Source organism: Madurella fahalii (assembly GCF_045866475.1).
Source record: "Madurella fahalii IFM 68171 DNA, scaffold_3, whole genome shotgun sequence".
NCBI classification, from domain to species: Eukaryota; Fungi; Ascomycota; class Sordariomycetes; order Sordariales; genus Madurella; species Madurella fahalii.
Window position 1 is genome coordinate 2,885,846 of NW_027263973.1, and position 21,629 is coordinate 2,907,474.

At 54.3% G+C, this 21,629-nt stretch overlaps 7 protein-coding genes across 7 annotated transcripts; 3 read left to right on the top strand and 4 right to left on the bottom strand.

Moving 5' to 3' along the window:
• Positions 1 to 7: 7 nt before the first annotated feature.
• MFIFM68171_06321 (uncharacterized protein) lies at positions 8 to 307 on the top strand (the record flags this gene model as incomplete). The annotated part of the gene is made up of 1 exon (XM_071061741.1): positions 8 to 307. One exon carries the CDS (start codon positions 8 to 10, stop codon positions 305 to 307), a length of 300 nt encoding a protein of 99 aa, XP_070917842.1.
• A 1,894-nt stretch (positions 308 to 2,201) lies between these two features.
• On the bottom strand, positions 2,202 to 2,837 carry MFIFM68171_06322 (uncharacterized protein; the record flags this gene model as incomplete). Its single annotated transcript, XM_071061742.1, has 2 exons — positions 2,202 to 2,459; positions 2,532 to 2,837. 2 exons carry the CDS (start codon positions 2,835 to 2,837, stop codon positions 2,202 to 2,204), a joined length of 564 nt encoding a protein of 187 aa, XP_070917843.1.
• Positions 2,838 to 4,147: 1,310 nt separating this feature from the next.
• On the bottom strand, positions 4,148 to 5,737 carry MFIFM68171_06323 (uncharacterized protein; the record flags this gene model as incomplete). Its single annotated transcript, XM_071061743.1, has 1 exon — positions 4,148 to 5,737. One exon carries the CDS (start codon positions 5,735 to 5,737, stop codon positions 4,148 to 4,150), a length of 1,590 nt encoding a protein of 529 aa, XP_070917844.1.
• A 369-nt stretch (positions 5,738 to 6,106) lies between these two features.
• On the bottom strand, positions 6,107 to 8,061 carry MFIFM68171_06324 (uncharacterized protein; the record flags this gene model as incomplete). The annotated part of the gene is made up of 4 exons (XM_071061744.1): positions 6,107 to 6,190; positions 6,247 to 6,380; positions 6,443 to 6,511; positions 6,573 to 8,061. 4 exons carry the CDS (start codon positions 8,059 to 8,061, stop codon positions 6,107 to 6,109), a joined length of 1,776 nt encoding a protein of 591 aa, XP_070917845.1.
• A 984-nt stretch (positions 8,062 to 9,045) lies between these two features.
• MFIFM68171_06325 (uncharacterized protein) lies at positions 9,046 to 10,152 on the bottom strand (the record flags this gene model as incomplete). Its single annotated transcript, XM_071061745.1, has 1 exon — positions 9,046 to 10,152. One exon carries the CDS (start codon positions 10,150 to 10,152, stop codon positions 9,046 to 9,048), a length of 1,107 nt encoding a protein of 368 aa, XP_070917846.1.
• Positions 10,153 to 15,123: 4,971 nt separating this feature from the next.
• Positions 15,124 to 16,807, top strand: MFIFM68171_06326 (uncharacterized protein; the record flags this gene model as incomplete). Its single annotated transcript, XM_071061746.1, has 3 exons — positions 15,124 to 15,821; positions 15,896 to 15,948; positions 16,053 to 16,807. 3 exons carry the CDS (start codon positions 15,124 to 15,126, stop codon positions 16,805 to 16,807), a joined length of 1,506 nt encoding a protein of 501 aa, XP_070917847.1.
• A 2,723-nt stretch (positions 16,808 to 19,530) lies between these two features.
• Positions 19,531 to 21,331, top strand: MFIFM68171_06327 (uncharacterized protein; the record flags this gene model as incomplete). Its single annotated transcript, XM_071061747.1, has 6 exons — positions 19,531 to 19,570; positions 19,696 to 19,887; positions 19,984 to 20,271; positions 20,375 to 20,550; positions 20,610 to 20,867; positions 21,212 to 21,331. The coding sequence occupies 6 exons, from the start codon at positions 19,531 to 19,533 to the stop codon at positions 21,329 to 21,331; spliced, it is 1,074 nt and encodes a 357-aa protein (XP_070917848.1).
• Between the last annotated feature and the right edge of the window lie 298 nt (positions 21,332 to 21,629).

Genomic DNA, 21,629 nt, shown 5'->3' on the forward strand with positions numbered 1-21,629 from the left:
CGGCACCATGAAGTTCACCACTCTCCTCGCGACCGCCCTCCTCCCGGCCGGCCTCCTGGCCGCTCCCGTTGTCGAAGACGTGTCGGACATCACTCCTCGCACCGACGCGGCTAGCGACCCCAGCGAGCTCTTCCAGCGTGGATCGCGGGTATGCGCTATTGTCGGCGGCGCATCCAGGGTGAACTGCCGCGCTGGCCCCAGCACCAAGTACAGGGTCGAGGCCTCCCTTAGTAGGAATTCCAGATGGGAGTTCCACTGTGTCCGGAGCGGCCAATGCGTCACCATCAACGGGTTCAGGAACTGGTAAGAGAAAAAAAAAAAAAGGCATCATCGAGACAGGCCCATGGCTAACGACAACTCTTTCCCAGCGGCTGGCATTACATGACAGCAAGGGGTAACAACGGCTGCTACGTCAACGGCCACTACACCGACTCCCAATGCACATTCAGTACGTGGTTCCCACATCCCCATCGACCGCATCGCTATTCAAAGAAATGTCCACTAACTGACCGGCTCACTACAGGGAACCTTGGGGACTGCGAAGATGATAAGGTTGCAGACCCATTCTTTTAACTTAGCCGGGGAGGCCACTAGCAAGCCGTTCGGCGCCCTCAGTCACACCGATAACCCATAGGCCGGGATGGCATCCATATATCTTGGTTCTTCAAAGTCTCCTTTTTCCTCTTTCGCAAATGATACCTATAGATTCCCTTGGTGAAGGGTTGTCGGACAACTTGGCAGTCAATGATGATTTCTCCACGTTTGACTGGGCTGCGTTTTGTGTCTGGGTTTGTTACACATCTGCGTGAAACTGGTCAACTGAGGTGGTTAAAGTACTTTGACTCTCCCTCCTCTTTCCTGTTTGGGAACGATGCCTCCTCTAATTGGCTGCCTTGCCCGAGGGTGCTTTGCGTATCTCGGCGGTCCCGGTGCAACCCACGGTCTCTCCATGTCGCATTTAAGGAATTACGATCCGTTGGGACAACCGAATCCGTTGGGACAACCGAGAGGGGACAAAATTAGAATGACGGGCTATCGCGTGACAACTAAACTTCCTTAAGGCTATGTGTGTTGGAACAGTTCCAGAAGTGCTTGCTCGTCGTTGCCGACTGATGTGAACTCGATTCGGCTTGTTGATGACGGGGGTAGTAGTTGTATAGCCAAGAGGGCCGTGTTGAGGTTAGCAAAGATCGGCAACCGAGCGGCAAGTGGGAGGGACCGGGAGTGGCGCGCCACATGAAATAACAACGATTAGATTTTACCATGACGATATTGAAGCCATCAAAGTCCTGTAGGTTGCGCTTTGGAATTCGGAAAATACTACCGTCAAAGTGAGGTGATCACGTTACGCCGCGGCTTTCATTCCCGGGCTTTCCCTCTTGGACAACCATCTTCTACTTTCATTTCATGGCACTGCCGTTCGCTACATTCGACCCAGTGCTGCAAAGTCCCAACATCTCACGCAACGCCCCTGTCAGGTTCCAAGAAATCCATTCGCCTTGTGGATTTGCGTCGAGTGCCCGTTTTTGCATCTATACAGCAGGGGTTTTGTTGAGGAACCCTACCAACTCTCTCTAGGGCAACCTGTACAACCACTTGATCATTTTCCCTGAAATTGTTTTTCATGCCGTGCCAGAAGCTCGGACTGAGAATGCCTCGGGTCGGGCAGTGGGTCGAATTTCAAGATGCTGACATGCGGTATTGTGCTAGTGTGCAGTAGCCGGGTTGACTTTTCGCTTTTGATGATGACTTTACTGGGATTGCATCGTACTCGGCTTCTCCCCCGGCTGGTGATGTGACGGGAAGCGCGTTTACGGTTCTCACTTCTGTCGCGTTGGATACCGCTTCCGGTTGGCACGTCAAAATTATTACCGGACAAGGGTGGGTTCAGCTAGTGGGGCGCTAGCAAGGATCTTCTGCAAGATCCGGACGTCTCCGCAAATTATCTCGTCACCATCTCGACTCTTGAAATGTCATCATGGGGGAATGGCGAACCGTTTTTTGGGCCGGATTCCGAGATATTGTTTTTGACTCTGCAGTACTCCAACGAAAAGGTATCATACGCGAAGACAGCCACCCAACCTAGCGACGTCTATAGCCATCAAGCTGCCCCCAGATGACCCCAAGCTCATTTCCCCATCACCCGTGACCATTATTAGGTAACCGAAAGACCATCACATAGCGCCAGACTAGCGAATCCTTCACTGCTTCTGTTCTCCGGGGTAAGACATGCCGCCGGGGGCCTGGTAGGCTTGCTGTACGGCGCCCTGGTTGCCCAGCTCGCGGTCCGCGGCCTCCTTGTCCTGCTGGACGATGGAGCAGCACCCGCAGCAGCAGGACGTCGCAATGTCGAACAGGCAGCTGCCCTGGAGGTTGTGCTTGGTACGGAGATCGGCGCGCTGCATGGCAACAGGGAGCCACCAGAGGCCGACGCAGCCCGAGGCGCACATCAAGAGGCACTAGGAAACACACTGTTGTCAGCGCACGGCCCCTAGCAAATTTCGCTGGAGAAAAATGAGAGTGTGACATACAGAAGTGTTGATGGGCTCATAGCCCTCGAGCGTCGGGCTCTTGCGCAGCCGGTGGTGAGTCCGGCCGAAGACGACGCAGGGAACGCACCAGGCGAGGAGGCACGTGTCGAGGGGGTTCCAGAACTCAAAGAACGAGTTCTTCCAGGACTGTGCGCTATCGGGCGACCGCGAGTTGATGTACTCGCCTGGCCGGGCCAGCACGTCGTTGAAGCGCGCTGTCCACTCGGCCACATCGGCGTCGTTAATGGGTCCCGCCGCCGCCGCCGCGGGCTGCTGTTGCTGGAACTCTTGTTGCGGGGCCGCCATTGTAGTGGATTATCTGGGGATTAAAGATATAGGGTTCTGGAGGGGAGACGAGGCAAGGATCGTGGCTTGAGCCGGGTATCTTTGAGAGATTGTAGAAACAAGGAAAAAAGGAGCGACAAAGAACGGCTGACAGTGGTGATGGTGATGAGAGCACGGTGAAACAAAACGACGGATTATGAGGAGGCGCCGAGCTTATCTTTATACTTTTCGGGTCCAAATATCCATCTGCGCATAGACTTTGCAACCCGGGGCGTGTGGTCAAGCCCCAAACGGCTGGCTCTGCGAGTGAGCCCTGCAGTAGCCACTTTGACGGACAAGCAGCAAGCACAACATCACAGGCACTGCGGAACTTGCTGACTGGCGTTCGTCACGGTGGTGATTGGCTGTGGGTCTGTGGAGATGAAAGTGACCATGCCGTTGACTTAGGCCTGTCTATTCCCGGGCAGGGCTGAAACTTTGGCGCGCTGAACCACACCTGAACCTGGCTAAGCTTGGGGACCCCGGCTCAGCCCTGCAACTCCGGATGGAGATGATCGGGGAGAGTCAGGCCGACTCGTGCCATATCTTACGGCGCCGGGTTTCGTTGTCTCTTTGGTTCAGACGGGGCCGTGATTTTGCGTCTGCACCATTCAGGAGTTCTTGGCCAGGCCGCCCAAGCCGTCTGCGAAATCCAGGGCTCGACTGGTGCCAGGAACGAAGCGCGCCACAGTCCCAAACAACCGGATTGGTGGCTTGTGCCAGGGTCCCAAAATTAGCCTTCCGTGTGAGAATGTACCGTTAAACTCGGCGTCCGCGGGGACCCTTGAAACTACACTCCGGCACGCATCAACACTTACCGGTGATCCTAATCTCCCTATTATTCCGTTTCAAGATGCAACAGGCGATCGGAGAGAGGGGCAGTAGTATTGTGGTATGACCGTGTTGTCTGGTGACTAGATGGAGACTCACGCTTTGGTATCCCTTTTTGTCACGGGCGGGTGAACAATCACCTCTATATGTAGCAGACCGAGTGTAACAGCAAAAAAAAAAAAAAAAAAAAAAAAAAAAAAAGGAAAAAAAAAAACCTTATTGCCAAATATACTAAACTTAGCGCCAACCCAGACTTTGGGAGCTGCCAGGAACACCATCTATTGGTCTAAGAGTGTGAAAGGGGCACTGATGATTTGTTACACTTCTGAAAAACAATCTACTTATCGGTAGCCACGGATCAACTGCATTAACGTGCAACATCGCGGCGAACTGATAATGAGAGAATAAATCAATCCATCAGGAACAGCTGGTTGACTTGCGAAGAAGATTCGATGTAATTATCACTCGTCCTCCTCGTCGCTTCCATCCCCATCTTTCCTCTCCGCGTTCACCCACGCCTCAAATGCGCCAGCGGCCAGAACGCTGTGCAACGTCTCTGCATCAATGACTCTATGCGGCACCCACTTTGACGAGATCTCGTCCGGAAGCGGCTTTGCCACGAGCGCGACGGGCACCAACACAACGCCTGAGGCTTCCATAAACCGATGCAGCAAAGCTGTTATCCCAGGTTTAATTCTGCGCAAAGCCAGCGCCCCAGTCCCGTTAACTTCGTTCTCGTCAGCCCGGCTCAGATTGAAGCCCAGCTCTCCGCCGTCTGTAGTCGTCACCGTCAGCCAGCCGTCCTCGCTCGGACCCGTCACTTTCCCAGTATCGCCCAACACTTCAGGAGAGCCGAGCGTAACTTGGAGAGAGTCCGGAAGCGTATGAGAGACAAGCCAGCTGCAATCGGGCAAAATCTGCGGGACACAAAACCCGAGGTATGACTCCTCGGTCCGATCTTCATCCTCGTCGGCGAGATTGAACTGTAGAGTCTGGTACTTGGTCCCGTTGCGGACGGTTGTTGCCAGAGGTGCCCCCAGCCACCAGAGCATCTGTTTGACGATGGCCCGTCCGCGTGGAAGATCACCCCAGATGGCCAGCCAGGTGTGGTCAGAGGTGTAGACGCTACGGCCGCCGATAAGAGTGCTAGAGGCCCCTGAAGGCCCCGCATCCCCCAGATCGAGGATACGGAGCAGATCTTTGAGCGTCAAGTGAAGGTACCTCCCGGCGCGCTGGTGCAGAGGCCGGTCCTTCTCAGTCAGCGCAAGCCAGAGGTCGAGGTTGTAGTGCTCGCGCATGGTCAAGGCAAAACCAGCCTCTTCTCCCTCGGCGTCTCCATCCCCCAACCCCTCCACGACCCTCCTCGCCTCCTCCACAAGCTCATTCCACGCCGCATTCTGCCACGCGCCCTCCTCTACCGCTCCCTTCCACCTCAGCGTATAAACGTCGTCAGACGCGGCCGCGCTCTCCGCATCCTCCCCCTTCCCAAGCCACCAGTACCCGCCGTCGCTCCCGCCCTCCTCATAAAACCAACGGTATCCCTGCGCCGTGTAATCCGCCCTCTCCACAAACCGCCTCACCGCCCTCTCCGCATCCGGCCCGAGGACCCTCCCCCACGCCCTGCTCAGCATGGCCACGATCCGGCCGACATCGTCCCCGGCGCAGATGGGCGCGAACCGATACAGGAAGAGGAGCGGGATCCCCGGGTGCGCGTACCCTTCGTCCGCGGCCGCGACGGCGCGGCAGATGAGCTCCAGCTCCTCCCAGCGGAGGACGTGCGGCTGCCAGTGGGCCTGGTCGTCGTGCGCGATCTCGCGCTCCGGCAGCGACGGGGTGGAGAAGTAGAGCGGGATGTAGCAGAAGGAGGCGTCGAAGGTCATGGAGAGCGAGTACCGTCGGGCTTGCGGGTCGCGCCCGAAGGGGAAGGTGAGCGTGGCGTGCTCGAAATGCGACGAGTAGGGTGAGGGGTCGGCGACGTCGGTGATGAAGAAGAAGTCGGACCAGAAGCGCTTGTTGGGGAGGAGCGGGAGGAGGGAGGAGGGGAGGGGCATTTTGGGATAGGGGGAATGGCGGTTGAGCTGGAGAGTTGTTGAGGACTCGGGTTGGAACTTGAAAGAGTGAGAAGGTTGTTCAGGGTCTTCTCTATCATTCTTGTCTGGTGGTTCTAAGTTCGGGTATTATATACAGCTGCCACCTCTATCCAAACTATGAGATGCTGTCAAGATTAAGCGTTTGGTGAACTGGTGACTTCAGCCACTCTCAAGCTCCGAAACACGGCATGGCGCCGGCTTGGCGCTCATCACAAACAGAGCCAATCCCGTTGTTCCCAGTCCCGACGGCGAGGCCTGCCTGGCTCCGCCACCGCCATCGACTCAGTCATTACTACTAATTCACATACAGGCAGCGCAATCGCATGCCAATCAAAGCAGAGTATTCGCCAGGCACTGCTCCCCCTGAGGTCCGAACCCCTGGCAGAACTCGGCAATCGCTGGTGTATTGACCTCCTGAGATTTCATGTCAGCGATCCAGCGACTTTGGGACTAGGACAAAGGCAACTCACCGCAAAATTCAGGCTCCAGAGCGGTGTTTCTGTCCCAGCAACCTTCTTTGTCAGAGAGACACCGATGGAAGTCCCAAAATTCAGGCTTCCCTGGACGCCGGTCTGGAAGTTGCCGCAGACGGTGCAGTCCGTTGCTAAGTCAGGTTAGGATATAGGCGCCGCAAATCTCGACCACGACCCCCAGAGGAGCACTTACAGGCAGCAGCCTTGAGCGTAGCCGAAAGTGTGGGTGCGTCTGCTGTTAACTGTGCCGCAAACCCGGACTCTATAACATGACTTGTCAGCATTTCCGCCTCGCCTCCTCGGCACTTCCACTCCAGACTCACCAAGAACGCTAATCTCCACCCCGACCGCCCCCCTCAAGAACACACTGGCCCTCGCGTCGACCGCCGCCTCGACCTTGAACTCCTCCCCTTGGAAATCAACCCCCCACCCCTCCTTGCCCGTCCTGCTCTCATCCAAGAAATCCAACCTCGCCTTCGACCCCCCTTGCACAGTCGCGCTGCCCCCCATGGTCGCCGTGACCGACCCGCGCACGCCGCCGACCTCCATGCCCAGGCTCACCCCGACCGTCGGGCCGATGGTCAGCACCCCGGGGATGGACACGCCGCCGGGTGCAATCTCGAACAAGGGGATCGACCTCGTCACGGGCTGCAACACGTCCCCGCGGAGGGTCACGCCGAGCAGGGCGGTGGCCGTCAGGCCCTCGGCGGGCAGCGCCACCTCGACGGCGGCGTCGGTGAGCTCGAAGAAGCGGGCCGAGAAGTGCGCCTGCAGCGTGAGCGAGCCCGCCGTGGTGCAGTCGAGGCAGGTGGCCGAGAGGGTGGTGTCGCCGCCCGACGGCGTGGTGCCGGGGAGGGTGAAGGAGAGGGACTTGGCGGTGAGGTTGGAGGCCAGCGGGATGGTGAAGGACGGGTCGACCGACACCGACGGGTCGATGTTGTCAACGATGTCGGTGACCTTGTCGGCCGCGTCGGCCGCGCCGCCCGCGATCGCGTCGACGGCATCGCCGACGCCCTCCGACACCGTGTCGGCCACGTCCGTGACCGTGTCGGTAATCTTGTCGCCCGCGTCCTCGAAGAAGTCGCCAACCTTGTCGAAGATGCCCGGGTGCCGCCGGTTGGCCTTGCCGCCGGCGGCGGAGGGAGCAGGCGGCAGGGCGGCGCTGCCCACGGTGAGGTCGAAGGTGTGCGCGGCCAGCTTCCAGGTCGTGCGCTTGGCTTCGAGAACGGCGGTTTCGGCTTCGTCGTTGTAGATGAGGTCGGTCACGTTGTACACGATGCGCTCCGTGTTCCACCCGCAGGTGCCGGCGCCGACCAGAAGGAGGAAGTGGTTGTCGGCCTCTTGGTTCACCCACTGCCAAATGTCTTCGGCGTCGTTGAAGTCGGCTTCCTCGGCGAACGCAACCTTGAACTCGCCTTCGCTTGACGGACAGGTGACTTGGCGGACCATGTCGTCGATCATCTCGAGATTCACAATGTTCTCGGTGCCGCCGGGCGTCTCGATGGTGAGCTTGGCTACCGTCCCATCCTGACCGCTCCAGTACAGCGTCTCGGCGGCCTTGAGCTCGAGGGCAGTCCTCCGGTCCCGTTTAGAGTTGCCGGGGCGAGGGATACGGAGCGGCTGGAGGATGACGGGGGCCGAGGGCGCCGGAACGATGGGCGTATCTCTGCTGCTAACATATTGAGTTTCCCTTGTCGAGATGGGATTTCTCGAGCCGCGGAGGTGGCGAGCGCCTAGTCGTTCGACGTTTCTGGCTTGGGCATGAGTGCTAGCCGCCAGGGCCGCAGCCAAGAAAAAGTCCGGGCGAACCATTGCTCAACCCGGGAAAACCTATAAAAAATAAAATAAAGAATGGACACAGCCCTGAATGAATAATGGGATGAAAAAGAACGAAAGTCTCAGGGCACCTCTCGAATTTGAGTGAGTGGCTGCTCACGGCCCACAACTATAGTACTTGCTGCTGTCATAGTATTTGCGGTAGTGGATGGCAGCCGGGTAGACTCATTTTAAACTATTAAGCTTGTCTGCTGAAGCCGATCGGTCCGTGGATCAGCTCTGAAAGGAGGATGACCTTGGCATGTCACAGCCCCTGAGAGAAGATGAGCGCATTGAGTTTTGCAAGTCGTTGGGCGGCGTTGCTGAGGTGCAATAAGGGGTAAGCTGCGATACGAAGGCTCCGATTCGCTGGCGGCCCCTGGCGCGCTCTTCCACTGACACACGGCATGAGACGGAACCCGGGGTAGTGGGGCTCAGCGTGCACGCCATCCCAGGAACCAATGCGTTTCAAGATCGTCGGTATCCAACTCTGTACCGGGAATTGGATGAACCGTGGGGCGGGTCATCCGAAACATACCACCCCTTGTAGTAATTACACATCTATCATAGTATCAGGGGAACGACGGGACCTTCCGATTTGGGAGACATCAGGCAATTGGAGCCTCACCACGCTGCCGTTAGTGTACGGTGCATGTGTCGTTGACTGTTTGTTACACTGCCTCTGAGTGTTGGTTGCGTTTAGGTGCGGTGCACTGCCTCCGTCAACGAGCACAAGCGGCCGACCAGGCAGCCAGAAAAGGCATCCGTACTTCTTGGCATCGAATTTCATATCCCCGATCTAGATGTCATCAGGATTGTTGCGGGGGCTATGAAGTCAGCTAAGAATTAGTAGTACCTGGCCACGGCCAGAGTAGGCTCGGCAGTGAACCTGAGTCGTAAACATTTTCAAGTTCTAGTTATCAGTTGAATTGGCTGAGCTTGCAATTATTAAGCTTGGGAATTCAATCTCTATCGTGTCTCTCATGTTGCTTTTCGACCACTCAATCTCCGGGCTCCAAACCGCCTTTTAGTCTCTCGAGGCCCTCGCATCAACACCCAGGACCCCGTCAGCGACATCCAGTCGTCTCCTCCCTCATCCTCCGGCACCATTATCGGAACCCATCCTTCAGCCTCAACCTGATCAACGTCGATCAGAAATTCGCATTCCCATCCGCTGTCAGACTCAGAGCCCGATTCGTCAGTGACCGGGTCAGACGCAGTTCTACCTAACAGCGGGCTTGTCGCCTTGGCTTCGTCTCCCATGTCTCCAATCTCTCCCTCTTCGTCTTCGCTCCGCTGCGCAACCATCCTGACCGTATAGACCGGCTCCTCATGAGAGATATCGTCCAGCGTAAACCCATCCTCCCTTTCGCCCTCTTCATACCGCAGCCTGCGCTTCGACGCTCTCTTTGCCGCTCCCGCTCCCGCTCGCGCCGTCTCCATATCCATCTCTCCGTCCCTCCACCGATCACTAGGCAAAACATCCCCGGTCCCCGCCAGCTCACGCCCGTCCCTTACAGGATCATCCAGCACCCCGACCACCCCGCTACCTCGGGTAGACTTGGGCTCCTTCCTCCACGCCCTCACCCCTGTTCCCTTCAACACATAGTACTTCCCCCCGTTACGCCCCGGCTCTCCACCAACAGCATCCAACACCTCCTTCGGCAGTCTCAACCACCGTTCCTTTCCGTCCCCAAGCCTCTTCGTCTTCCCTCCCACCGGAAGGAGGCAGTAGTACCCCCTCCCGCACAGCGCCGGACTCCTCCTCTCATAGCCCTTCTTTGTCGCCGTCTTCTTCTTCACCTGCACCCTCCTCCATGCTTCAAGCCTCTTGTTTCCTTGACGTCCCCCTCGGGTCCGCGACTTGACCGCGCCGACACGGGACCGGGATTGCGGACGTGAACTCGCCTGCCACCATTCCCCCCCTTTGGGAACGCCCGGCAAGCTTGCCTCTTGCGGGCAGTGGGCTAGGTGGATGTCGGGTGGAAGGTGGGTCCACTCGGGGTACCGGTCGGTGGGGAGGGCGGAGGCGTCGAGCTGGGGAGGGGGTGGTTTGGGTGGGTTGGTGTGGGTGATGGGGGCTTTCATAAGTCTTTTTGTTGTTATTTTTTGTTTATCGTCGTTTTCTTGGCAAGGATAATAATGATGCGATTTCAGTTTGAGCAGTTAGGCACGGAGTGATGAGTAAAACGTATTCAAGTCAGGTACAGAGATAGGATGGGATCACACAACATCCGAGGATTCGCATTCAGTTTTTAAAGAACCCCTTGCGGTCGAGAACATTTGTTGTTGTTGTTGTTTTTTTCGCCTCTTGGTTGGCGGTTTCGTCCATGATTGATGTGCGGGCCGCCTAGATGGCCGCTGGTCTGATTCACTTGGTTTGTAGTCACAGAGATGCCGCCTCGGTCCGGGGGGCTCCGCAGGGTGAGGCGCAGCAGGCCCTCTCCGGCCAACATGAGACCAGCGGTTCGGCCACCTTCTGGAGTGATGCCCATGATAAGTCTTCATTAGGAATTCGGATGGCGTCGGCCAGGCCAAGGCGGAACCAGGGACAAGCGGTCGGATTTGGTAATTCCGTCAACCACTGAAGGTCTGGACTCGGCTCCACGGCTTTCGGCACTGATTGCCGTGGCAAGGTGTGTTTCACGTGAACATGAAGGGCCTGAACCGAGAGAAATAATTTGCCTCGAGTTAAATACGCGGTGGCGGCAAGTTTCTCATGCTTCTTATTTCAGGATTTGTTTCTCGTGCGTCCCTCGCGTGTACCTCGTGCTTCTCGTGCAGAAACCTTGTCTGCATTGAGTCAATCCAAGAGCGCCGCTTCGGATTGTAAGAAGTCCTTCATCATACCCCAGCATAAATGCAATTGAGGGCGTCCTCCCCTGTCCATCTCATTTCACTTTTCCTCCATCCAACTTGGGGTCAGGGTTCTAATAAACAATGGGCCTTCCTTATGTCGTCCCGTTTCGTTGGCTCTGGATTTCCTTGACGCCCCAAAGCTCGCCCGACGTGAGCTCTACAGTCTTTGACACCTGAACGAAACGGTCATCGCTAAGTAACCTATACTTTCGAATGTGACGGGGGTGGCTGGATAATGGCTAGTAGCCAGCTAATCAAAGCTTCTCGAGCGTGTGCGGGCGGCCAAGAGGTCGCAAGAGCAAGCCCCAGGTCTTGGCGACGGTGACTCGCCTAGCAACCAGAATGGGACAATGCCATTCGGTCGGGCGAATAAAAATACTAAATGGATCGTTGCGGCATCAAAGCAGACACCTCGAGGCCGTAGGAGATTGCGAATGCGAGACGGTAGTCCTCGGGTGGCCGGCAGAGCAACCGACGAGCGTCCTCACCCAGCTGTGCGAAGACACTCCGAGGCAGAGAGCGAAAAAGATAGTTGGGAGAGTCAACCACTGTTTAGGACGTTATCAACAAAGTCATAGAGACTTAGTGTCACTTGAAGTGAGACATTGTTCTGACCTCTAATGAACCGCTGCATAGATATCACATGGGATCTTGTCTGGCTCCTCAATCAAGCCAGTAAGTCGCAAGCAAGACACTTCACAGAACCCTGCGCAGTAAGCTCCCGGGCTGATTGGCTTGCCCTTGTGCATATACGGGGGGCAAGCGCACCGTCTCTAGGCAGAAACAGGATGCCCATCGGTCTGACAGATTTCCAATTTTCTTCACAGGTATGGCCGGCGCGCTGAACGGTTCCGTATCGAGGCTGGACCCTCTAGGATGAACCGCGAGCTGGAGTCAGCTCGAGCTGCCTCCGTTAAGTGCCAAAGGCTCTGGATCTGTTATGCGGCATAACATGGTCAAGTTAGCAGCCGATAGTGCAGCTTTAGCAAGAACAAGACCTGGTGAGACGCTACCGTGTGTAGTTCGCTTAAAATAGGTGCCTACACTATAGCGTTGTACCAGGTTTACGATTCTACTTCGCACCGAACCCATAAGGCAGTACTATACGGAGAACGTATGACAACGCAGTTTGAGAACGTAAGTTCTAAACGTAGAAGCAGTAGATTCGGTCGGAGGGTAGGTGATGCACTATGGATAGCGGAGTTATTATTTACACGGTAATTACATTCAGATGGCGACTGTTAGTCGTGCAACGCGGACTAATGAAAACAAAGCGGCCTAGGTCAATCCGTGGGTATGATTATAGAGGGTTGGCATATATATTTAAAAAAGAGATGGGTCCACTGCTTTTAAGCTTCGCCCACTCTACAGCGACAGGGCTATTTTAATATTTTAATTAACTACGCTCTTTTATAATAGTAATTTAAAGCTAGGCAACACAGGATTGCTTTAGAAGGATGTTGCTATTTATCCGTACGTAGCTCTCCGAGGGCTTCTCGAATGTAACTTTGAGTTGCAAGAGGATCTTTTTCCAGCCCAGTATTATTATTATCATTATTATTCTTCCTGTACCGCTTTACCTAAGGTAGGGTGTGCCAGACCTTCTACTGCTATATATATAGGAAAACTCTACTGTATAGGCCGCGTGAAAAACCTATATCAACAAGGAATAGGAAATAACAGTAGTGGATGCCAGTTAGTTGCAAAAGAAAGGAAGGCTTTATATAAGGCCCTGAAGACGTCTAGTCTTCGACTTTGGATTCGTCTACCACCTTCTCCTCTTCCTTAGCCTCCTCGGCCTCTAGTTCCAGCTGTCGAGCCAGATTATATTCCATCAGACAGCTCGAATCCATCAGACGACCTAAAACCTTCCTTAATAGCTTGAGGTTCCGGGAGCCTCAGCCTTGTAATACAATGTTACGTGGTGGAGGCCAGCATTGCCCTGCAGTGTCTGGGCCCGTATCCCGTCAGGGATGACGGCCCATGGGTCACCACTGACGTATATAAAGACCCCATAGACTTGTCCCCAGGAGGACGTTAACTCAATCAACTCATCCTATCTTACTTTGTCATAGATCATGCCAGTGTTCATGAAGTGCCTACCTCAGCGTCAAGGCTGACGCCCTTGAGGTCACCAGTTACGGGACCACGACGGAATCCCCGTAACATACAAGGCTAAGGTCCCGGTGAGTCCGAATTTCCGTCCTTGGCCAGGTTCTAGGCTTCGGTGGTATTGGGCACCACACAACAGGGTGCTCTATTGTCTGCCGACCCTCCCTCTAACCCTCTGACCTGTCTTTTCCAACGCTCTTCCCAAGCTCTCCCCTAGTGCTTCCTCTACTGTAGGGCGCTGCCCCTGACTCTGATCTTGGCCCTGCTCCTGACCCTAGCTTACCCACTGGCTAATAGTAATAGCGGCTCTTTCGGATGTTGTTGGCTGCTGTGGCATTCGGGGCCTACGGCCCCGTCTTCGTCTCTGGAACCTCCTGTATAGCTTGTTGCAAGCCTCCTAAATCAGGGAGTTTGGTGGGTGCCTCGGGGCCCCTGGGCCTTGCTATATTATTATTATTTATAAAGCAGAACACTTTATTGCACCCGCTAGAAATTGCGGCACTCCGAAATAGGTATAACGCGATGTTCGAACTTCCCTGCTTATACGGCTCTAGTGTAACACGCGGTTTAAATATACATATATTCAACTACATTGGCCAACAGAATCATAAGAAGTGCGCCTAAGAACAATTTGTAATTCACGACTGTTAGGAGACAACAACCTGCACTGCTAGACTGTCCTATATCTATTCGACAAAAGCTACTGTAGACGATATTGACTACTGTCAAAAGGGTCAGGCGCTAGTCCAAGAATCAGGATCACAGGATCTAGTGCAGGAGTCAAACCCATGTATTCTAGTCAGCTAAAGCAGGCTGGCAGCTGACTGCGCCACTGTACAGACGTCATCCTGTACGTGTATCTCGTCTATAAAGGAGTAAGCTCTCTAAGGGAGACGAGAGACAGAAGACGGAGACAACAATAAACACAATCAAGACAAGACACATAAAAATCCTAAACTGTCATTTCCCAAGATTCAGAGGTGCCGTGTTTCCGACAACTACACCGGCCACAATGGTGTCGCAACATCGTAGCGACCAACTTTCTTGTCCATGGTGTCGCCGCGCCGGCCCTTGTCTGCTACAGCATAGTAAGCATCTACGCTACCACAAGCAGAAGCAGGCAATAATCCTTTCTATTTAGCTTGTAGGCATTCCAGGGACATACGATCAAACAAGTTACACCGACATAACAATCTTCGCAGCAAGACTAGAGCGCCTGCAATCATTCGTTGCCACAGACAACTCTGCCATAACGGGAGAAGTCAATATAGATTTTACTCTACAAGGAGGCAGCAGCCGGGAGGGGAGGGGACTGAGACCTCTATCGGTTCAAAGCGCCCTAGAGATTAGTCGAGAATAGAATAGCCAACTAGAATCGCTTCAACTCTAGCTCCGTAGTAATACGACCTACAATCTAGCCGTTGACAGCGCGAGGTTTCGGTTTCGGTTTCCCAGACTAGCCGCTACGCAGCGGACATACCGTCTTGTTCTCGCCAACAAGGCGCTTGGCAGCCACTTGGGCTGTGGCCCCGAATAGCGCGCAGTAACCCCTCTGCTCGTCCAGCGGGGCCATTTCGCCGGCGTTACTGACGGTGGACGAGGTGGACTCGTCTGGCTTTCGCTATAGTACTCGTGTACCGAACTGTTGGGTCTTGAACGCACTGGGCGCTGTAGTAAATGGCCCACTGCAGCTGGCAGAGGTCTCTGGAAGGCAGCGGCGCGGTGGGATCTGAGTTGAGGTTGGGCGGTCGCGTGACTCTGCGTGGCATCAGGGCTCTGTGGGAGCCGCGGTGTTGTTTGATTAGCAATCTTAATTGATCCTCGGGAGCGGGACAGGTGTCTGCATATATTGCATTATATTGCAGTGCCAAGGGAGCGTATTATTCGCTGAGCTGCTCAATACTTCACCGCGGCACGCAGCGCACGGCTTGGGCTGACGGTTCAACAGCTCAGAGAACCTAAATCTCGCGAGGCTTCGCCTGCCGGTGATACTGCTTTTCTCTCTCTTTCTGGATCTCATTCAGCTTGAGTAGTGGTGGCACTGAGCAAAAGTCCGAGTCCAGGTAGCACGCAGCGGAACATGCGACAATGAGGCCTGTTAAAAGAATCGCCATCCTGCCCGTGTTTCTCACCGCGGTGAACGCAGCGTCGATACTCTTCAGAGGGGGAACAGTCGTTGCTTTCAACAAAGAAACGCAAGGGCTACGGGTTATCCGCAATGGCTCCGTCCTGGTCAAGAACGACCGCATCACCGGCGTGTTTGATTCGGCGCCCACCCATGTCCCCGCAGGTGCCGAGATCGTCGACATCACCGGCAAGATTATTACGCCGGGCTTCATCGACACCCATCGCCACGGCTGGCAGACGGTCTTCAAGACCATGGCCTCTAACACAACCCTGATTGAATTCTTCGGTCGCTACAGTTCGTTCGTCGCCCCCTTTTTCTGGAACGCGACAGACGTGTATGACAGCCAGCTCGCCGGTCTGTATGAAGCCCTGAACGCAGGCGTCACATCGTCGCTCGACCATGCCACTCATACATGGTCCAAGGACGCCGCCGAGGCCGGTCTCCAGGCCTGTATCGACAGTGGGGCGAGAGTCTTTTGGGGTTTCACCTTTGCTAACATCACCGGCTTGATTACCGTTGAGCAGCTATACCCAGTCTTCCGGGACATGGCCGCGAAAGCCACGTTGAATAACTCCCCTACCACGTTGGGCATTGCCTACGACGGCTGGGGCCCGAACCCTAATGTTGGGGAGATCAACAAAATCATGGCGCTTGCGAAGTAAGAAAGAATCCGGAAATACTTGGAACTCAAGTCAACCTCGAGCGCGAAGAGAGCTAACGGCGCTTGAACAGGGAGCTCAACGTGTCGGTCATCACAACCCACTCCCTACAGGGACCCTGGGGCTGTACGTACTGGCCGACTATCAACCTCTTCTCTCCCCCCTACCCCTCTTTCTTTCCCCTTCAATGAACAGCGTATCCAAAGTCTCCTAACACTCGGCGCTTCAAGTCAGCAACTCCCCTGAGGACATCCACGCCCTGAATTACCTCAACATCTCCATCCCCATCATCTTCTCCCACGCCTCGTTCCTGACCTCGACCGGCGCGGACCTACTGCGGTCCACCAACCAGTACATCTCCATTACGCCCGAGTCGGAGATGCACTACGGCCAGACGCACCCGGTCAGCTACTTCATCCAGGACCAGGCCTCCCTCGGTGTCGACACGCACATTACCTTCAGCACCGACATCCTGACGCAGGCACGCATCTGGCTTCAGCAGGCGCGCTACGAGCGGTACCTCGACGTGCTCGAGCAGGAGAAGCTGCCGCGCAGCAACCCCATGTCGGCCGAGCAGGCCTTCCTGCTCGCCACGCGCCACGGCGCCCTCGCCCTGCGGCGCGACGACCTCGGCGCCATCTTCGTCGGCGCCAAGGCCGACCTGCTCGTCTGGGACGGCACCTCGCCGGCGCTGCTCGGCTGGGTCGACCCCGTCGCCGCCGTCATCCTGCACGCAAGCGTCGGCGACATCGAGGCCGTGCTGGTCGACGGCAAGTGGGCCAAGCGCGGCGGCAAGCTGGTGGCCCGGGGCTACCCCGAGGCCCGCGCGCGCTTCCTGCGGACGGCCCGGCGTCTCCAGGACGTCTGGCGGGGCCTCCCGCTGCCGGAGCCGCCGGCCGAGTTCAACGGCCATCCGGTCGTCGACCCGAACCGGGTGGACGTGCTGCGGGGGCCGGGCGACGGGTACGGCAATGTGTATACCTAGGGTAGCTCAAATTGCGGCCGAAATCAGTTTCCACCTACCTAGCATATCTAACGTACAGGGTCATGTATTTTTATAAGATGCCTCATGTTCTAACATACATCTTGGTTTCAGGCACTTGTTTAGGACACCTTATTTACTGGGCTATATGTTTTGGAGCCTATTCTTACTTTAGGATCTGTGTTTTAGGCCATGGCATGTTCTGAGATATATCTACTGAGCTGTAGCATGCCCTATACTGTGCGTACTGCAAGATCCTATGTCCGAAGATAAGTTATAGTTTTCTAAACTTAGATAGTTAAAGACTTTTGTGTTAAGAAAGTTACCTAACTATACAGAGTTATCTATACCACGTAGTCTAATGTTAGTTATAGCTGATGTTGTGCCTAACTATCCTATATTATATACCTCAACCACTAGTCCTTAATAAGCTCTTTATTTAATACCTTTGATATACTTATAATTATACTATTAAAGGCCCATAGGGCTACGGACAAGGCCGACCACCAGTAGTAGCGCTTGCATTGAGGCTATTTTGGGGAGTCACCCTGTAGCAGGCCATTGGCTTGCTAATCATTAGAGTATACACCTAGCGGCCAACTAGCGCTATAGTGCTTCGAGGTCCGATAGAGTCTTTAAGGAATAACGTAGTGTCACGCGCATAGGAGCTCAGCAGAGGGCGTGGGAAGTGCGTAGAAAGGTTGAAGTCTCTGAAGATCTATCTACTGCAGTAGGAGACTGAAGAACTGGCTTAAATATAAAGGAAAATGATCTGGGCGAGCTCACGTGATGAGCTGCTGAGCTCGGCGGTGAGAGCTGAGCTCCACAAGTGCAGTTTCCAGCGCGATACTGAGTTGGGGAAAACAGTCCCCAGAGGGCAGGGTCCCTCTGATCAGAGGGACACAGTTGCTAGGATGGTGCCCAGGGGCTGGAACTTGCCGTGGGCCCATTTTTCTTTCGCACCATAAGTAGGGCAGTCCTGGCCATTGCTCCTTAGAGAGGACAATCAATTTAGTACTTTTCTTCACACTTGTTGCAAGCTCAATTGACGAGCTCTCCCTGCGTGCAAAGCGATCTCCCTCTGATCAGAGGGAGCTCTATCTGCACATGTTGTTTTGACCTTGTTTAGGCTGCAGGGACCCGATTTGTGGTGGTGTCGCCTGGCCTGTCTTGTCTATCTTGTCTGTCGGGCATTTGGCCGTCTTTGCCCTCCCCCTTGTTTTTGGTGGGTATGTGGGTGTAGATGTGTGTTTCTGCACCATTTCAATACGTAGTCTTTAGCAAGTATCCATCCTGTGAAAGGGTAATCGGAGAGGCCTCTAGCCAAGAGAGCCTAGACCATTCTCTAGAGATCAGTTACTGTGTCTAATTTTTGCTCGAGTTAGAGTTGAGAATAGAGGTTGACCACGTCCCTCGCCTCCCTAGTAGTATCTACCTAGCTTCGTAATACCCATATCTTCCTGTAGAGCCGGTGCTTATTAGGCTTCACCTATCCTCTCTTATAAATTTCCAGCCTATCTTGGGGAAGACTTATTTTAAATATAGATGAAAGAATAAACAATATCTGTAGCAATTAGTTATAATACTATCAAAGGGTTATAGAAGCTAATATCAGTATATTTTAGAATAGCTAACTCTTATACGATTCGGAGGAGTTAGAAGAGAAAAATTAGTAGGAAAATAAGATGGAGGGCTCCATTGCGGGCTTAAACTGGCCCCTGATGGGGATACTCTCAGAATAGGTGGAGATTCCTTGAGTCCTTCCTTAGAGGGGAAGGGGCTCGGGGGAAGGAGACCATTTTGGGGCCCTGGTAGCCCAAAAACTTGTCCCTTGTTGTAGTACTCGCAAAAAAGTGACATTTGATATTGTACACTTAGCGATTCGCGAAACACTCTCAACTTGGCCTATACCGGTTGTAGTGGCTTTCCTGATGTTGTCCTGAGTAGCTCCTGAGCCAGCCTGAGCAAAAGCGGCGAGGGGTCACGTGAGGCAAATGGGCAAACGAAGATAATCGATGCGAATTATTACAGTATCACAACGTTTCATGAATCATTTCCCGCTGATCCCCTGTATGTCCGTGTTCGGGAGGTGTTCCGTACCAGTTAGTCGAAGCGTTATACTCAATCTAGCCCTCGCTACATGGACAAGCGCCTTTTATATAAATGATTGTCCTGGCGTGCTATGGAAGACACTACTTGACAGCCAAGAGACTGAAATGTCAGCTTACCAGACTCAGGCATAGAATGTCGTTAGGCTTATCCGTTCTGGGGATTGGGGGGGGGGACAGCGCTTCCACGCCGCCGCTAGCGTTTGATCATGGGTGCTGGGGCTTGTTCCTTGCGTAGGCGGCCAGGGTTTGTGTTTGTGGTAGCAAATCATGAAGCTACAGTCAAGCCATCCGCAACACCGCCCGAAAAACCTTCCCAATAAAAGTCAGTCAATGTGTAAGTTCAACGAAGCTTGGGAAGGCACTGCAGGAGGTCTGCGAGTCAAAGACGCGGTACTTGAATTACCACCAGAGTGGAGGCTGCCTCTGCGCGGGCAATTTTCTGATCCAAAAACGTTGCCGACTCATCAGTTGTCGCGTCAAACCCTATCCTGCCTCTCGTCCCTAATTTTTATAACCGACAGCACCATATCGGTCATATCTTGAATAACGCCTCCTCAATATCGTCGTTAGCGGGCCGCGTTTCAAAGGCGCCGGGCTACACTATATCGGTTGACCATGGTATCTTCGTGGCTAGGGATCACTGGGTTTGCTGTTCGTGAGTTACTCAGGCCGGTCTGCCCCGTTAAACGCTCCTCGCAAGCTTATTCCACCTCTCGCCCTTGGGGTCGTGAAATAACATGTTACACCATGTCAAGAATGCTAACATCAAACACCAAACAGTGAGCCTCATTGCAAATATCGTGTTCCTCATCGGGTGCATTTCGCCGGCCACCGAAGACATTGCTCTTTATCGAGTTAACGTGGCTCTCTTGGCCAACGGACTGCAGAGACTTGCTGTGGTTGACAGCGGCAACGAAACAGAGCTTCTTCGCTCACCCGAACTAGCTACCTACTGGTATTGGGGCATGTCAGGTGCGCTTATGCCTCCTCGCCCACCTGTAACGTTGTTGCACAGTCTTCTAGGTTGTTTGACTTAGACCACCTACTAACACAAGATGTGGTACACAGGGATATGCGACGTCTTCGAGATGACAGGCGAAACGCGTTGCCGACGGGCGTTTCCCCCGACACAGAACCTCAGAGGCATCCTCAAGGAGTCCCTGAGAGACCGTCTCGGCAACGACCAAGAACAGCTGACCAACGCGATCGTGGCCTCCTGGAATGCCACGCTGAACAACATCAGCCCCTCCAGGCTCGCTGCTAAGGAAGCTAAGTTTGCTGCTCAAAGCAAAGCTAGCACCGCGTTAGCTATCCTCGCTAGCGTCTTGGATGCTGCTATTGCTTTGCTTGCTCTATGTATGCGACATGCTTCACACAGACGAGTGTCTTACCTCGCGCCATTCGTCAGCGCCTTGATAGCGTTGGCCGCCGGCACGCTCGCGGTCTTGGCTATTGCGAGACGGCGTGCATGGCATAATCGACACCAGCGAGCACGGCGGCCCCGCTATCATCATCTTGTTCGTTGGCGCGGCCCTACGAGTGTTGTCTTGCGGTATTGCTGGTTGGAGTTCGTCTGGAGACAACTTGTCCAACTTGTCCAGCAATGAGAGGATAGGTTTTCGTGGAGAGGAGCATGTGCGCACCTAGCTCGCTTTTCTATCATGCGCACGACCACGACTGATCGCTGGTTGCAGATATTTCGATGGCTCCAAGGCAGACTCCCTGGGTGGTCGTACGAGAACTGGACGAGCAAGCTACGGAAACACACCGGCTTTTCGGAATTCGGAGAGCCCGAGTGGCAGTACGCCGATTTCACCTACGAGGATCACTCTCTGCAGATGCAGCAGATGCTTCAGAATGCTGGGGTGCCGGTGTCGCCTCAGTGGACGGCGCGAACCACGTACCACCTCGAGGTGAAATCTACCCCTGCCGAATGTGACGCGAAGTTTTATGTGAGTGAGCATCAAGTACGATTGGTGAGTATCAATGGTTAGCGCAGTGGGTTGCGCACTTACACCGACGAATGAACCACAGATGCAAAAGTATGCCAATGACCCTGACAACGCGTATATTCTTGTTCGCGTCTTCCACATCGAGCGAGGGCCACTGTCACCAGAAGTACGATTCTTCCATGATCCACGGCCCGGGAATCATCCTGATCTCAATTGTGGGGCTCTGAGTCAAGATGGGTACTACCCAGTACATACTAAGCCTAGTTTCAAACCAATACGCTCCTTAAGATAGATCAAAGCGTGATGGAAATATACTATTCCCTTGGAGTATCACCTAAACCCAGGATATCGCAGCAATAAGGCCATCGGCATACTACGGCGTAGCTACGGCAAACCTTGGGAAACTGGAGAAAAGGGAGGCCCTTAGTAGTGAAGTTGAGGATAGGGACGGCAGTCGGATGTAGAGTTGATAGGCAGTCCGATATGACAACCTGGTGAATAATAGCCAGGGAACTTAATTCGGTACTTCGGTCATGGAAACTAGCGGCATAGTTAGATTATCTAGTAGACAGTTAACGGGAAGACAGGGTGTCCTCTAATTAATGATGGGCTGATACAGGTCAGCAGACTATTTGGAATCTTGGAGCAACAAGTGCCGCATTGCTGGCTTTCAGTCATGATTCCAGAGCATACCTCTTTCTAAAAGCGAGATGCGAGCTTGTCAGATGAGTCACGTCGACTAGTGCGGGTAATAAATCCCGA